Source organism: Phragmites australis, chromosome 2 (assembly GCF_958298935.1).
Source record: "Phragmites australis chromosome 2, lpPhrAust1.1, whole genome shotgun sequence".
In the NCBI taxonomy this organism is placed as follows: Eukaryota; Viridiplantae; Streptophyta; class Magnoliopsida; order Poales; family Poaceae; genus Phragmites; species Phragmites australis.
In genome coordinates this window covers 547,884-565,340 of record NC_084922.1, presented here as the reverse complement: position 1 = coordinate 565,340, position 17,457 = coordinate 547,884, and the positions used below count along the sequence as shown (strand labels likewise).

At 42.1% G+C, this 17,457-nt stretch overlaps 1 protein-coding gene across 1 annotated transcript; it reads right to left on the bottom strand.

The window, feature by feature from the left end:
• Positions 1 to 3,191: 3,191 nt before the first annotated feature.
• Positions 3,192 to 8,434, bottom strand: LOC133892239 (glycosyltransferase-like KOBITO 1). The gene is made up of 11 exons (XM_062332935.1): positions 7,995 to 8,434; positions 7,070 to 7,219; positions 6,932 to 6,984; positions 6,410 to 6,518; positions 5,405 to 5,539; positions 5,280 to 5,324; positions 4,870 to 5,057; positions 4,618 to 4,759; positions 4,101 to 4,147; positions 3,923 to 4,010; positions 3,192 to 3,839 (listed from the first exon to the last, which is right to left on the bottom strand). The coding sequence occupies exons 1-11, from the start codon at positions 8,373 to 8,375 to the stop codon at positions 3,564 to 3,566; spliced, it is 1,614 nt and encodes a 537-aa protein (XP_062188919.1). The 5' UTR covers positions 8,376 to 8,434; the 3' UTR covers positions 3,192 to 3,563.
• Between the last annotated feature and the right edge of the window lie 9,023 nt (positions 8,435 to 17,457).

Below are 17,457 nucleotides of genomic sequence, written 5' to 3'. Positions count from 1 at the left end.
TCCAAGTAAACGTCACCTACAAGCTCAAAGCTTAAGGAAACCCTATGAAGATGCATTTGACATCACAAAAACGAAGGCCGCCGCACCCACCGATCGAGAGCACTTGATACGTTGGGCAATGCCAATGCAGGCAGCAAGTGATCATCACCTCGAAAGCATCTGTACCTGTTAGTCTTTGGCTGCTGCTGCTGCTGCATGATGCAGCGACGCTTGCAGCTGCGGCAATGAGCAAGAGGCCGTCCGCCGCGTCGCGCTCCCGGTTGCTCCAGCGGTGGTCGGCGTTCCGGCAACGCAAGCGCCATGCCGAGCTTTCGCATTGTAGCTTCGATTTGGCAATTCTTACGCTTAAATCTTTTTAAAATTGTGCTCTAGCCAATCTTAGTGTTTGTTTATTGTGTTAGCTTTATTTTGCATTTGCTCTTAGTGTGTTGTTCTCTCCACGTGTAGACGATCCTGTTCTGGAGCCATTCAAAAATATTCGAGATTTAGATTTCGACAACACTGAGTAGGACTTCGAAGAAGCCAAGTGTCCTTAAACATCTTGCATTTATTTTAGGAATTTATGTCAGTTGTTTATCCTTCATTGCATGTTTGTCAAAATGAATCCTATATTTAGGGTTTACTAGTACTTTTCATATTATCTTTGTCGTCTGTGTTGTAGTTTGGATGTCAAGAGTAGAAATGTTTAGTCATGCTGTCAAGTCGGGTGGTTTAAATGTTAATCTGATTAATGGTCTATGCAACATGAATTAGATTGAGTAATATTTTGTAGCAATATGGAACATAGGGATGCTAACAGTATGGTTGGCTTGATGATGGTTCAGAAATGCACAGCTGGATTGTGTTTTGTACCTGTGTGAGATCCTAAGGATCGGTTCTTGAAGTATGTAGAGTGGCACAAGATAGGGCTTTTGCAGTGATGTAATCACTGTTAGCAGTGAAACCTCAGTGGGTGCTAACAGGTCGGCGGGAGCTTTGTAAAGGCGTTGTAGTGATCTCCTAGCGGCACACCTTAGTAAGTGTGCAAGTGCTTGACCGGGACATCAACATGGAGACTGTCACCTGGTAATGCGGGTGATGAAATCACGACTCGTGGGTAAAGTGTGCAAACTCTGCAGAGTGTAAAATTGATATATCAGCCGTGCTCACGGTCAAGAGCGGCTTGGACTTCTTCTTGATTAGTTGGGATCAGGGCTTGGGTATGGACGGTTGGGTAGCTAGGTAATAGGATTACCTGGTGATTTTTGGTAGCCGAATGTGGAATATCTGGTGAGTTTGGTAGTCGGATGGAATCTGATGAGCTGTTCCTCTTGTTTAAGTAGTGTCTTTCACACTTAGTAATTAGAGCATCTCCAGCAAACTAGCCAAATTTCATCATCCATATCTTTATTTGGCTATCCACTCCAAAAAATTCCCTCTGTATATTTCTGTACACTCAAGCATACTAGCTAAATCCCACTATCTATATCTCATTTATCTATACTTTATTCGTAACGACTAGTTTTTTCGAACAACTTTTTTTAAATGACTAATTTTTTGCAACGGTTGTTTCTTATAATGCATGTGTACAAGTGATAGAGGAATTTACAATGCATGTGCTTGTGTGGTAACAGAATCTACCGTAGTGTAACTGTAATTATGATCTCGTCACAAGTATGGTAATCGGAGTTAGATTCCGCCACAGGCATGGTAACCGGAGTTATGATCCCACCACAAAAGCAGTTACGATCTCGTCATAGGCATGATAACCGAAGTTACGATCCCACCACAGGCATCATAATCGGAGTTACGATCCCACCACAAAAGTAGTTAAATTTGAGGAATTTTCATTTAAAATTTGTAAGAGATTTTTAGTTGAAACTAGTTAAAATGGGTTTTCTGTTATTTATTCTATAAGCACAAAATCGGTGTGATTTTAGAAGTTCTATAAAGTCACTTTTTGAATTTATGAAAGAGGAAAGAAAAAATAGAGTTTTGAAGCAAAAGCTAGTTGTCTTCTCTCTCGTCTCTCTACAGGAGTCACTACATGAATTTAGCGAGCGGGGAGGCGAACGCCAAGTTTGGCCAGCGAGCGAAGCTAGATGGCGATGCTATAGGGATGACTAGTCGTTTGGCTCTTCTACTGGAGCCGTGCTGTTCGGTCTTCGGGCCAATTTTAACGATAGTGAGCCGGATAGCTTTTCTGCTGGAAATGCTCTTAGGATGCATGTTTCTTAGAGTTATAGGTTAATGCTGCTTAGTGCAGTAAACCAGTGTCCAACTTTTTATTGACTTAAGCCCTCATGTCATAATTTTTCATATTTACGGAGTACGATATGTACTCACACTTGCTGTTTTCAATAATAAATATTGCTCAGTTGGAGAAGACTATGTGAAAATCAAGGAAGCTGAAGACTACAATGAAGACAGAGCGTCCTAGGTCACGTTGCCCCCAGCCGATTGACTATGGTATGCCCTGAAGCTTTTGTTGGAGTTTCCTCTTGTTCTTTCGCCGTGGTTTAAAAACTTTGGTATTTATTTCAATAAAATTATTTTTGTTCTATATAGAACTGTATATCACTGATATCTCACCGCATGTATGATGAAACTGATCCTGACGTCATGTAGAATACACATGGTTATTCTTTTGAAAAATCGGGCATGACAAGTAGGCGCGCCTTGTCGCCGCTGCCTCGCCTTCGCCTCTCATCTCATCTTGCCTGCGCCCTTGTGGTGAGCACTTTGGCAGCTTGGTTGGTGCCATACTTCCCTTCGTATTTTTTAGGTTTTGCCAAACATTACAGGATAGCAAACTGCAGAGATGTTCTGTTTTCTTGCTACAAGGTATTTTTCTTTTTAAACCACTATTTGATCTGTATTACAAGTTTGTCGTACTAGGCTAGGGTTTGTTTAGTTATCAGCCAAACTCGACGATAGAGGAATCCTGGTTATACTATACGTGTTATGTTATAACTCAGACTCGTGTCAGAATTTATATAGCCCAGGATTTAGCAACACTGTAGCACTGAAAAAGAGCTATGTTGGAGAGGTTTGCCGGCAGTCCTGATCGACAAAAGGTCTGCTGAAGTTGCCCTTACCTAGCCTTAGGGAAACATGTGGGTGGCAGAATTGATTTTGGTCGGCCAATTCTTTTTCTTAATTCTTCTGAACACGCTGGCTCATGATGGGCGAACATTTTTTTGGCCATATATACAGTTCAACTATGTGCTTTGTGTGCAACTATATGCCTCTCGTTTATAAGTGTTACATCAATCTAAGGTTCAAAACTGGAAACAGTATTCACCTGCTTTATGTATAGTATACTACTGTGATGGCTCACCTTTCTTTCTTTCTTTTCCCCCCGATAAATGCCATTTTACATTGGTACGAGACACCCAGAGTTACAAGATACAACGATAAACAAGCCTGTGTTATCTATAAAAATATGCAAATTAACAGGCTAGTGGTGATCTGCACTCTGCACCAAAGAAACAGATATACGGTCAAGGCTGCGTGCATGGTTAAAAATCTTGGTCCACGAGGAGCGACAAAAGTCAAGAACGCCTCCAGAATCCCACACAACTTCATGACAAAGCACTTTCGATCAACTCGGCAAAACCAGGGGGTGACATTGGTGGCATTGCTTCTTCCTGGTTATCAACCATTTCTAGGATCTTTCTTACAGTTGCTTGCATTTTGTCATTACTACCTTCTAATGTGGATTGACCAGCTGTTGTGTTTGGTCGGATAGACTCCTTGTTTTCGAGACCCATATTTGACGACTTTGTTTTCGAGTGTGCTTTTGCTGACGTTACTGCAGAGGTAAAGACGCCAGATTCCTTGAGACCACGAATGATAGCCTGCAAAGACGATGCATAGCTTAGCAGCAATCAAGGGTCAACTTTCATGAGTATCAGCCTTCAAGATCCAGATTCAGACTAACCATCGGCGCATATATACGTGTTAAGACACCCTTCCTCAAAAGTTTCAAATTAGTGTCTTTGTCGTTCCATACAACATGTTCTCGGAACCTGAACAAAAGTAGCCAAACAAATGTTATGTCTCTAAATTCAGGGAGGTTAGGGAGGAATGGTCGGTGTGCAGAGGGGTAAAGGTGTTACCAGTTCCTCGTCTCCTCCTCCGTTGCTGTTGACGCGATTATAAAAGCCTGCCATGACAGAGTACAAAGGAGAATTCATTAGTCGGTTAGTCCTCACAAATTTAGTCATCCCATTAGTTATACTAGGTAAATAACTCAAAGCTGCACGCATCAGCTATTTTTTGTCAAAGCTATGACCAAGAAATTTGGGTTATAAGCCACTCCAGCAAGGTACAATTATTGCCCCACCGCCCCCACATCCACATGAAGCATAACTACATGCATTTTGCAAAGATTTAAAGTTTCCACATGCATTTATGGAGCACAATAAATCATCTTTCAATTTTTCTCCCCTCTCATTCTTAAGAGCTAGTGGTTTGTATCACATCACTGCATGTTGCTGCATTTTAAATGAAATCAGTGCACTATTTCAATGTCTGAGCCAGAAAACAGGTATGGTGTGTAACAAGGTAACCCATAACTATATGGCAACAATAAAAGTTAAACGCATACAGTAAAGGGAAAAAAAGGTATCTCACCAAGCGGTCAAATTCCAAGATAAAGCATCTTTTCACATCCTCCTTTGTTGGCTTGCAGCCACACCTATCCCTCCTTGAAGTTAGGTCCGAGAACTTTGTGTAGGTATAATGCAGAATAGCAGCCTCCTCTAATTTGATTTCACTGCACGAACAAAAAAAAACAGGTTACTCAACCATCCAGTAGAAACAGACTGAAATTTGTTCACTGACCATTTGTTATAAAAGTATTCTGAACATATTCAGATGCCTTACTTTGGGGTTTTCATGTAATTATGCCATCTATGAGCGCCATTCGGACGCAAATGCTCCTGAACCCTTGCAGCTGATTTTCCATTACCATAAGTGAGGAAGTAATTTGGATTACCGCGTGTTGCTTCTTTGTATAGGCCAAAGTATGTATCCTTCGGGAGATGATCATAATTTTTCTTAAACATTGAAACCTGCAGGTACAAAACTTGGTGAAAAATTATGAAACCATTTGATAGATGGTGTGAGCTAGTCAAGTCCTACTATTATCTCTTATCTGTAATGCATTAATGTTATAATTTTCCATGTGGTGTTTGCTATACTAAAATTTATCTAGTAGTGAGAGGCAATTCAATTATCTACAGGTGGCGCTCTCTTTCTTAATTAAGCCAGTGAATCATCGGTAACTTACATACCTCAGTAAATGGATCTTTGATGTCATCCCGCTCAATGCTGCTCTCCTATAAAAAAAAAACAATAATCAGATGTGAACCATGTTACCATATTCAACTTCAACAAACTTAATACTTCTGCAACTCACATAATTGGGGAAAATAACCATGTCAACATTGTCAGGAACATCTAAAAGCAAACGCCTCAGAGAGTACTCCCGGGCACCAGCTGGATGAATCAACTCATCAGTATCAAGGTGAATGATCCAATCCATTCCAGCATCCTGCGATAATCAAACAAGGGACATTCACATCAAACTCGCCACGAAATACAAGACCTTTCCAAAACCCAGACAACAGTTAGTATAATGTCTCCATTGTTATGAATCATCATCATAGTCTTGTATAAGTTTGCTAACAATGATGTTGTTGTATGTGTGCTGTGTGTGACTATGTACTAGTAGGAGATCCTATCTGCATATGTGCTATTAAGGAGAGGGGGAGTGCTCGGTCAGAGTAACTCATCCCAAAATTTCCCTATACAACAGATGTAAAGTCAAGTGACACATTATTGGTATGGCAAATTGGCACGCGTTGCAGCAAAGTAAGGTGATCGGAACATCTTGGATTTTTAGTTAGTACTGGTAAGCTGGTAGCACGAGGGCTAATGTTTACAGTGGACTGAGAACAACGCCATTTGTTTCTATTACTGAGTGACTGTGGTACATACATGTCTTTGTATGCTGTGCACTTTGCATATGATTTTTACAGCGTCCACTATTCACCCTAAATAGTTGTTACTGTCAACACAACATGTTGAGAAACTTTCTGTAACTAAATATTATTTGTACAGTCAACTTCCCTTTGTTACAGTCAATTGTATGCCTGCACATAGTCAATAACTCAACATGTTGTGTTGCACTATTGATGCCATGCATAGATGTTTGTGCTGCAGAGCTCAAAAAGGAGACTGGAGACTGGCACATGATTATTATAATTCCCCTCATCATTTGAGTTCAAATAGAAAAAAGGTAGCAGAAAATTAGATAATATTAAGAGCGCTGATATTTGTGACTATGATATTCTTTAGGAAAGGAACATGATATTCTGTGTAAATAGATGCTATCAAGCAGATAGAAAGAAACAGCTCATACCCTTGCCATAACAATAGCCATCTCCATATTAAGTGATTGCTTAACAAATAGTTCATAATTGCACGGCTTGTAAAAGAAACCTGACAGCCAAGTCTCATTCCAAATGCGGCTGAAACCATGAAATGATCAAAACAATAGAAGTTTATACAACCAAACAATGAAGAAGAATACTTCAGAAATACATCTAGTTCACTTGTGCCAGGAAAACAGAAATGCATGATCCAAATCATTCAATCAACAACACTTCAGAATCTGCTTCAAACTTTCGAAGAGTTCAATGACAACATTGTAATGAAAACAAGTAACTTGACATCTTTCCTGTTACTTCTACCACGTCATTTGAAGCAAGAACTATCAGAATATAAAATTTATCATGCATTTCTGTTGTAAAGCTTTCTAAAGCATAGTTATCAAAACTTAGATAAGCTACACACCAACTTTTCAACTAAACTTAACTTTACACAAACTGGATAAGTTAATGTTGAAAAGATTCTCATATAACTGCTCAGTATATCAACGTACCTTTTGTCCTGTTTCTCTTTCAGTTCTTTAGTTCTGAAAATAACTTTTACACCCTAAAGCAGAGACATAGGAAATGAGTGCGAGATCAAGGAAAATAAATCACAAACACAAAGAAAGGACATGCAAGGACGTATTTACCCGAATAGATTCAAGAACAGAAGTAACTGCTGGTTTTGCAGCCTCTCCTTCAACAAAGAGAATAAAATGTGAAACACCAATGACCTTGTGATAATACAACCATGGAAGAATCTGGTGTAGGCTAGCAGATGTACTTCCCGTGATACAGATCTGCAGTCCAACATACAGAATTAGTACAACATAATTATAAATAATTTGGGCGACATTAGACTCTAAAAATGTATACAAGACTAGCAATTGAACAGATGAATAGGACTTTGTGGTTGAAATAAAAATATTTGGATAATTTCAATTCGACACATGGTAGTGTGGGGTCATGGCATGATGTTCGCCGAGTCTTGTCTACTGCAATAAATATTTAAAAATTACATGTAGATCACAAATCCTGTTTTTTTCAGTTTGCTATGTTAACTGGGTCCAAAAATTGCAGTGGTAAATTGCCACCTGTGTGACCCAATTTGCTAAATATACAGCAACTGCTAGTTACATTGTGTTGTTTTCATGGTGTTGTTCAAATGAACAAATGTGCGTAATTATCTACTCGCGCAGTCCTGAAGTCTACGCAGACCTGCACACCAAGGTAAGGCTCCACCTTTTAGGCAGCAGATTCAAATCCAAATAAAACCAACCAGTTGATGGTATTGTGCTGCTGTGAATTCCAGCACCGTATCAGGCCATCCGACACCGAAACAGCAAACGATCTACTCCTCACAGGTCACAACCACAGGAACAATGTGATGGAGCTAAACGCTCTTAAAAAAATCAGAAGCCTCAGGCACGAGATCGCACACAAACCTAGCTCAACAGGCTACGAGATACTCGGATCACGTGCAATTCTATACAAAATTTCACAACACGAGATCGGATCGCTCCGAAAATGGGATCTCGACGCGCAGATCAGATCAAAGGGTAAGCGCATACGAACCTTGGGGATTATAGCGGCGTCAGAATCGAAGCTCCAGCCGCGGTAGAGCGAGATTCCGTGGGAGGAGGCACTCCGGCCGAGGATCTCGGCGCAGTCGGCGGCGGCGTTGGAGGCCGCGGAGGAGGAAACGGCGAAGTAGGAGCCGCCGGCCCCGGGAGAGGACGAGGAGGAGCCGAGCGGGCTGTTCTCCATGCCTGGGAAGCGCTGCGTGTCGGCGGGCCACGCGGCGCCGGCCGGGTCCCGCAGGCCGCCGCGCCACTGGAGCGCGAAGGCGAACGCGGCGAGCGCGAGCGGCAGCAGCGTGAGTAGGAGCAGCATACGCGCGGCGAAAGCCGCGGGCGACGGGGCGGCAGAGGAGGAGCCGCCGCGGTGGCCCGCCATTGGTGTCCGGTGGGAGCCTCCGCGCACAGCACCCTGAGAAGAGAGCACTACGGTCTACGGGAAGCGAAGAAGTGAAGGGTTGCGGGAAGGAGACTTTGTTGGGCTGGGCCGGCATGGGCTGGGCTTTTCTTTGTTGGCTGGGTCTAAATCGGGGCCCATCTTTGTAAATTAAATTCCGATATTTGTTGGCTGGGCTGGTGAGATGGATGTGTTGCTGTAAGTAAGCATACAGTGAATATCAGGCTACTGTATTCTACCAGACAGGGCCCATCCTGACATTTTAGTGACCCGATGTGAGATTAAAAATAGAGCTCCATTATTAGATACAAATCGTTCAGATTTAATTTTTTCAGTTTTCTTTTAGACCAATATACACAGTATACATATACATATGAGGTCTCTAAAATTTAGAGACCCAAGGTGGTCGCCCCGCTCGACCCCAGGGCCGGCCCTGTACACAGATCTCATCAGATGAGCACCTGTATATCAAGCTAAGCTATGATCAAATTGCAGTTCCATCCATGCATGCAAGGGTTCCTTCGATCAGAGACTAGACCATGCATGCATGCACGCCATCTTCTGCACCATCTCCGAGATCAAATTTTTTTTACACCAAACATGATCACACACAACACCCACTTGCTTGCGCAGCTTGTTCCAAGTACTGGACCCGGCCGGCCACCAACCTGCTCATGGTACACGGCCATGGTGAACGTACAGCAGCTTGCGGCTCTCTTTAGTTGCAGCTACCTACCTGCAATCGCCATGCATCCGCAAGCAACAACTAACATCGATCTCAACATGCATGCATACATGCTCGTGAAACTGCACCACTCGACGCAGATCGATACTATTCAGCGACTTGCAGATGAGTCGCCTGCTGGTTGGTACCTCTTAATCCTCGATTCCTCATAGACCATACATACATGTACAGATCATACAAGGGTTGGTGTTGGTTACATTTGTTCAGCATGAATGAATTATTAACGGTAGTGAGTGATTGACGCCGCGATCTTCGCAGCCAGAGGAGGATGCATGTTTCAATCATCTCGTCCTTGCAAATCTTTTTTCCTTTTGCAAATCGATCATATGGACTGTGATAGTCTATTAAGCTAGAGCAGCTATATATGCAACCATGCCCATGCATGCTTGCGAATCTCATCTCAACTGTTTGGGCGGTTGAGGAGACCATTCTTATAGAGATCTTTCAAGAAAATAATTACATAAAAGAGATATAATATCTGTAAATGCTTTCTCTTTTTTATTCATCTATATTCTACAATGTGGAGTTCTACCCCATATATATAGTGATAAAAATCTCCGAGAGATAAAATCGAGTCTTTCAAGAGATCGAGATGGATCCACATTCGGTTGTAAAACTCTAGATTTTCTAACAGTCTCCTTTAGTCACTTCTCACGAAACGTATATATCTCAACAAAACTCTCTAAAAGCTTAGTGGAAAAATTAAGAGAAATAGTACGTAGCTCGTGACATGGTCACCTGAATTGCCTCATTAAAAACCTTGTCATGAGAAACTTCAGAAAAACTTATTTAAGGGAAAAAGAGTACAATCTAGCCAAATACTTCATATACTTTTCATGATTAACTCTAGATAATTAATCTTCTTGACTAAGGTTTAATTCTTCATATCGGTATTATGTGAAAATTTCCCCCCTGAAATGTGCAGCTCTCTAAGCCTCATCATCCCAATATCATGGACACATCTTTCAAATTTAAATTTAGATGCAGGAAGAGACTTAGTGGATAAATCTGCAAGATTGTTTTATGATTTTGCATGCATTACTTTTATTTCATTCATTTTATGTGATTCATGAGTATAAAAGAACCTGGGGTTAATATGCTTCGTTAAGTTGGTTTTCACGTATCCCGATTGCACTTATGCAACACATGCAACATTATCTTTATAGATAATAGTAGGGATGTTAATAGTATTCAAACCACATGACTGTTGGATATGATTGATCACTCTTCTAAGTTATATGTATTCTCGTGCGGCTTCATATAAAGCTATTATTTTTTAGTAGTTCATCAAAGTAGATACAAGACTTTGTTTTGATGATTTCTAAGATATTGCAGTTCCATCACATAGAAAAGCATAGCTATATGTGATTTCACTGTATGCGGGTCTGACAAATACCCAGCATCTACGTATCCAACCAGACTTAGTATCACGTCCCAAAACCCGTAAGCATGTCATTAACCACGATCATGCATCATGGTATCATGTTAATCATGAGCTTTGTTTAGTGCTTGTTATATTTCTATGGTGGTTTCAACATTTGCTAGTGTTTTGAAAATAACCGATATTAGAATTTTTGTTAGTTTAAGTTTCGCTTAGAAGTAAATCATTTCACAAGTTCTTATAAAATTTAGTAGCAGTTTTTAGCTCCTCTCTCTTAAAAGTGGACCCCATCTTGGGCTGGCCCACCCCTCCTTTTTCCCCCACCAGCAGCCCCACCTCCCTCTATCTCCGTCACTCACTCTCCTCTCCCTCCCCCACACCCAAGACAACGCTGCTGCAATGCATCCATAGAGTCTTAGCACTGATCATTACTGTCGGTGTATCAGGAACCGGGGGTCCCTGAGTCCCAAGGCCCGGCCAGCCATCCGCCACCTGGCGCCATTCCACGAGGTCCCTCCTAAAGGATGAGAAAAGCTCAAGTCCCGGGAGAAGGTGCTCGGGGCCACAGTCGGTGGTCCCCGAGCACCCTAGTTCCCCGATGATCCACAGAGTCTAAGTACCGGGAAGAAAGTGCTCGGGGAGGTGCCCGGTCACCCCCGAGCGCCCTAGTCCCCCGACGATCAGAAGAGCTAAGTTCCGGGAGAGAGTGCTCGGGACTGCGTGTGGCAGCTCCCGAGCGCTCGGTTCCCCGAGGATCCGCGTAAGAGTGCTCGGGAGAGAGTGCTCGGGGCTGCACATGGCAGCCCCCGAGCACTCGGTTCCCCGAAGGATCGAGCAAGAGTGCTCGGGAGAGAGTGCTCGAGGAGATAAATAGTACCCCCGAGCACCCGGTACCCCAAGGACAAGGATAGGCATTCTCGGGAGAGAATGCTCGGGGAGGTGAACAGTACCCCCGAGCACTCGGTGCCCCGACGACCCAGAAAGACCCCCGAGGGGCCCGCCGATGAGGTGTCAATCAATTAGAGGTCTGAGGCCGCATTTAATGAGCGTGCGTGGCCTGACATCTCCAACTGCTCCCGCCGTAGCGTCAGTTCCTGCCCTGTTTTGGCAGAGAGGCGTGGAGTTATTAATTGCGCGGGTCCCGTCCTGTATCATCCGGCTTGCCTTGGGATAACATCGCGAGGATCAAAGCGTTCCGTCTGCCGCCCTACTGTGGCAGAGGAACAAGACAGGACGGGCACGCCGGGTTGCTCTGCGGCTGCCCGGTGGGCCCTCTCCACGGCGCCCATTGCCAGGGCGTTTATGGTGACAGGTGACCGGGCATGCGGCGTTTTTTCCACCCCCGGTCACTTCACCCAGAAGAAATGATGACGCCTTTCCCGGCGGCACAGAAGAGAAAGAGGTACAAGCATCGACGAACATAGCGAGAATCGAAGACGTAGACCCAAAAAAAGAACACAAGAACCAACACAAGGCATAAGGCACAGTCCCTGCCGAAGAACAAGGAGCCTCAAGCTCTTAGTCAGACCAATATTCTTGTAACCAGCAACATCCTTGAGGGACTTCCTCAGGACAGTTATTGCAACCATACAGGAGTAGGGTATTACGCCCCTGTGCGACCCGAACCTCTCTAAATTTCGGTGCATTTACTTCTTTTTGCACTAGGTCATCTCCCCCACCACCGGCCGTTGTATTTATTCTCATTCATTTCTCCGACGAACTTATTCAGGATCATCCCCCGGTCGAATCTCTAAAAAGGGGTCTCTCGGGATCCCTGCGACAGGAGTTAATCCTCCGACAATTACCATAGAGTCTTAGCACTGATCATTATCATGTACTCATCCTCAATGTAGGGGAGAAATGGTGACGGAGAAAATAAAGTGCATGATCATTCTCATCCCTTGTGGGAACCATTGCACTACTTGTTCTTAAGCCAATAACAGTGCGAAGCTTTTTCGCTCCTAATACAGTTCGAATATCCGATGCCCAAGTGAGATAGTTACAGTCATCTGCATTTAGCACAATGAATTCCTTGTTCGTGATGCCAGCCATCTATATATTTTGATGACACAAGCATTACTGCTGTAAGGTTGTATCATATTGCTAGATAGGATTACTGCATTATATAAATATTATTGAATTTACATTCATAATAAGCAATTTATATAGTAAAAATAACATATAAATAAATACCGCATAATTGCTAAAACAGATGTAAAATTCAAATTCTAGAGGTACTTTTTTATACAAGAAAAAGTATCTTCGGGATTTTTTTAAAAGTTCTAAGGTTTATACGCAAAATTCCAGGATTTGCGTAATTTCCATAAACCATATGGTCTAATTTGCAAAATTTCTGCAGGCCTTTTTTTCTTTTCTATTTCTTTTCAATTCCAGCCTATTACTATTCTTTCTAGACGACTCATGTATCTTCTTATTCCGGCCAATTTATTATCGCATAAGCCTAGCCCAACCCCCTTTGGCCCATAAGGCCGTGCAGCCCGGTCCGACGATGCACTAGGGTTTACTAACCCTAGCCGTAGCCGCCATGCATGCATGTGCTGGTGCGGCGGTACTCAGTGCAGCGAGCACTAGCGAGATGGCATGCTGGCCGAGGTGGCCACGTACGGTGGCAGGCGGCAGACTTCGAGCGACGATTCATTGTTCAGCTTGCTAGGGGCGCGCGGGGAGCTCGCATGATAGCAAGTTACATGGGGAGGCAGGGCTAGCTACGAGCGGTGACCGTGGGTGAGCGCATGAAGCCGTGGTGGAACAGGGCCACGGAGCGCGTGGGGCAGATGAGAGCATGATGACGGCTTCCAGTTGGGCGAATGCAGGCGCACAACAACACAGGCGGTGGCGGGCCGCACAAAGGCGGCTTCAGGCGGGAGTGCGACAGCATGGGCTATGTCCTTTTCCATCTGCACCGCTAGTAGCAGCAGGAGGGTGCGGCCGGGCCTTTGCACAGTGAGGTCTTCGGCCGACTTCCCTCTCCCATGTGTCGTGAATAGCAACAGGCCATAGCAGGCAAGGCCTCTGGCTAGCAAGAGTGTGTAGTGCAAGGATGCAGCAAGGGGCCTCGTCACTTGGCGGCCTGCAGGATAGCGTTGGCCATGGCCTGGCTTTAGGATGCGAACACAGCAGGGTTTGCGCTGTAGCAGGACTTCGATGCAACCAACAGGGCTCCACGGCTGGCTTCACACCTCTATGCAACGAGTGCATAGGGCGGAGACTTCATGTCACCATGATGACTAATACAAACGAATCTGCGTGTCCTAATCATGCCACAATTTGATCTAATAGCGAGCTAATCTACCAGATTAACCGTATAGATCAACAATAGTGGGAAGATTAATGACAAACCATAGCCTGTTCATATCGTGGTAAATTTATGCCACGTAGAGCATATAGGCTAGGCTATGACCTGCCCGCTTGATGGTGATATCGATGCAGTGCAGATCGGTCGTAGGCAGATTCACTTCGCTAGCTTGGTCTCTGGTAGAGCTTCGTGCTGATAACGTGTTGAGGAACCACTGCTACCGGTGTAGTTCAAAGATCTCAAAAAAAAACAATCACACAAAGGAAACACAATATAAGGGAAATGTTCTCTTCTTTATTCATCTGTGTTCTACAATGAGAGATTTTTTATCTATAAGAGATAGAATCAAATCTTTTAAGAGATCGAGACAGATCCATATTCAATTGTAAAATTCTAAGTTTCCTGACATGGACGACGGATTGCTCCAACATACAGTCACTCCATGCGTCTATATACCTGTCAAGCACATGGCTTGTATATATCTTCAGCCTACCTGCTTGGTTATGCAAGTTCAGGTTTCCTTTTTTACAAAGGAAATACGTTATCTGCACATATGGTGTGATGGGTACACTAGGTGTGAGATTGGTTGTTTGTATGGGTTTAGCTCACATTGATCGTATATGTAAGCTGAAGGGAAGTAGACTGAGCGGAGTTATATTTATTGAGGAGAAGAATGGTTAGTTGGTTGTATCTATTTGGATAGGCTGAGCTGAGTTTCTGTTTGGTTGACCGAATCTGAGGTCGTATGAGCGGATGCAAGAGTTGAGATTATGATTGGTTGCTCATATACAAATATTTTTGTGACACAGACAAGTGGACCCACCTGTATGAGCGGATGTAAGATCTGCATCTGCCGGGCTAGGCTGCAGGCGTATATTTGTATCCGCTTGGCCAGGCTAGAACTATACATACATGCATCAAAATACGTTTCTCTCCGAAATTATACACATCCGCCGGACCAAGTTACCCTATGCCAATAACCAATCACACCCTAGCTCGATGGCACATATATATGCATCACTTGCTACATCAAGAATGATTCCTGCTACGCGCTTCCAGAATGCCAATTCCCTCTCAGAAACCAGCTCAAAAAATATTTCCTCTGCAGAAAGCCATGTTACTGATCAGTTGTTCACCAACAAAACAAATTCTGCTTATACAATACCATTAAAGACATGAAAGCTAGCTAGGGAAGGCATGTATATAAGATATTTGGTAGCCAGCGAGCTTATAATTAGCAGCACTAATAAACCTAGTTCAGCCCGTGTGTGTGTCGACATATATATCTGGTTGAGGGCAATCTCCAGAGGCCTTGGCCATGATCTATCTGCTCTTGCTCCTGCTGGCTTGACCAGGCAACCAACAGATCGAGCCTAATCATTCTGGACATGGCAGCCCTACTGAATTGCAAGTGGCCGCAGCTTGCTTGTCCAACTAAGTATCTATATGTTTCAGTTAGAGATCATGAAAAACAACTTATAAATTGTAGAATCTAAGAAACTGAATTGTAAAAGTTGGATTGTGGATTGTTATAATCTGATGCAAAGTAGATTGCTGGATTATTACAATCTAGATGTTGAATTGTAACAATCCAGCTTTTACAACCAACTGTTTGTTTCAATTTTTGGATTATGATCACAGTTCAACTTTTACAATCCGAAACAAATAGATCCTAAGATAGACTCAAGAAATATCATAAAAGCATCACAGTGGCGAACCTAAGTATAGTTTAAATGGGTCTAAGACTATTATAGAATCTAGCTTAAGTTTAATTTAGTATACGATCTAACCCACAGTTCGTCTAAAGAAAAAAAAAACCTAATCATGTGCCTACCCTACCCTCTGGCATTGAGTCCGTCACTGCAGCGCCAGATGAGTAGGTTTATCAATCTTTGCTGTGAGGGTTTCAGCAGCCAGCTTTTAGCAAGAAACCTCAAAACATCTTTCCCGGCCGGCTTTCTTTCATGCAGGGTAGAGGTGCAGACACATACTTTTCTGCAAATTAAATAGTGTAGTACTAAATATATCTGGTTAAAATTCTTTTAAGCTATAGTTTTCTTGGTTTTTCGCAAAAAAAAAGATATTTTTCTCTGTTAAATAAACATTAAAGATAATTTACTATATAACATCGTAAAAATCGTAAAAATTAAAAAATATCATCAGTCATAGTGATAACATATGAGCCCTTATGTCATACTCACTACTGATGATATTTTTCAATATAGATATTTTTTTTATAGAATCCATTTAATTTTGTCTAAATAGTATGAGATCATCGATCCAATTTAGTGGTAGAGCACAATATTGAGATTGTGGGCACGGCAGCTAAAACGAAAAGTACAAAAGAAGTTGAAATCACTAAAAAGGAGAAGAAGCCATCCTGTCTTTTCCAAAAACTACCCTTTCCGAAACTGACCATTAGCAGGAATCTAATTCCCATGGCTGTGTATATTTTTAGCGAGGGGCCCTACTGCGCCAGATTCCCGTGAATCTTGTCACCATATGCCACTATACTCAGACAAATCAAATGGTTAATTGCATACAAAAATTGTAACTATTATCTAAAAACAAAAATTGTAACTGTGTGCTTATCTCTCGCCATCGGTGAATACTTGCCCACCGTTAAAATTTGCTAACGTGCGCGTGTGTATATATATATATATATTCTGCATGTATGTTTACTATAGTTATTGTCTGCGCACATTCTACAAGTTGTAACTTACAGTGTTTTAGGTTGTAATCAGAGGATGTGCGCAGTGCAAATAACAAATTATAACTCACAAAGTTAGCTTCTCGTGTCGCAATTATGTATTTATGGTATGAAGTTATGACTGGTCTACCTAACAAGTTGTAACTCACAATGTTTCGGGTTGTAACTGGGGGAAGTGCGCAGTATGAATAACAAGTTGTAACTCACAGTGTTAGCTTCTCGTGTTGCAATTATGTATTTCTGGACGTGAAGTTGTAATTGATCTACCTAACAAGTTACTTATATTAAAAGTGATGAGTCGTAGTTATGACCTAGTCATCAGTGACGGATCATCCTAAATCAGTCATAAGTAAAAAGTCATCTTAGGCCATTCATAAGTAACGGGCCATCCTAGAGAGTCATTAGTAGCAGATCAAATATTGATCTATCACTAATGACCAGTTTAATAAAACAGAATAGATGAAAAAATCTTAATTAGTTAATCATTAGATGTATTAATCAATCAGTTTCATGAAACATTAGAGCCCATCAACTCTTCAATTTTTTTCCATAGTTGTAACATATATAATATATCCTTCGTAATATATCAATTATAAATCTAGCTACTATATTAATTAAAAATTATAACTATATAATAGTTGTTGTACAATATATATTTCATATATATAACATTAAAATTTGCATTTATTTGTAAACCATAAAATATATAGTAAACGGTAAAAGCAAATATTATTTCTACAGCAATTTGATTTATAGTAGTGCATTAACAAATATTTTTTATTTTAATTTTATCTTTCTCTTATTTTTTTCTTACCGTAGCAACACTAGAATAGGAACTATTATATATTTCTGCTCAAGTTTGATATAAGGGGAGCCTTCTATAGACACAAACGTGCGTCTTAAAAATGATGC

Coding starts and splice junctions, on each gene's coding strand:
- LOC133892239 (XM_062332935.1), bottom strand. CDS start 8,375: ATGGCGGGCCACCGCGGCGGCTCCTCCTCTGCCGCCCCGTCGCCCGCG. Junction 6,985..7,069: donor CTGTTCTTGAATCTATTCGG/GTAAATACGTCC, acceptor TCTCTGCTTTAG/GGTGTAAAAGTTATTTTCAG. Junction 5,058..5,279: donor TCAAAGATCCATTTACTGAG/GTATGTAAGTTA, acceptor TTGTACCTGCAG/GTTTCAATGTTTAAGAAAAA.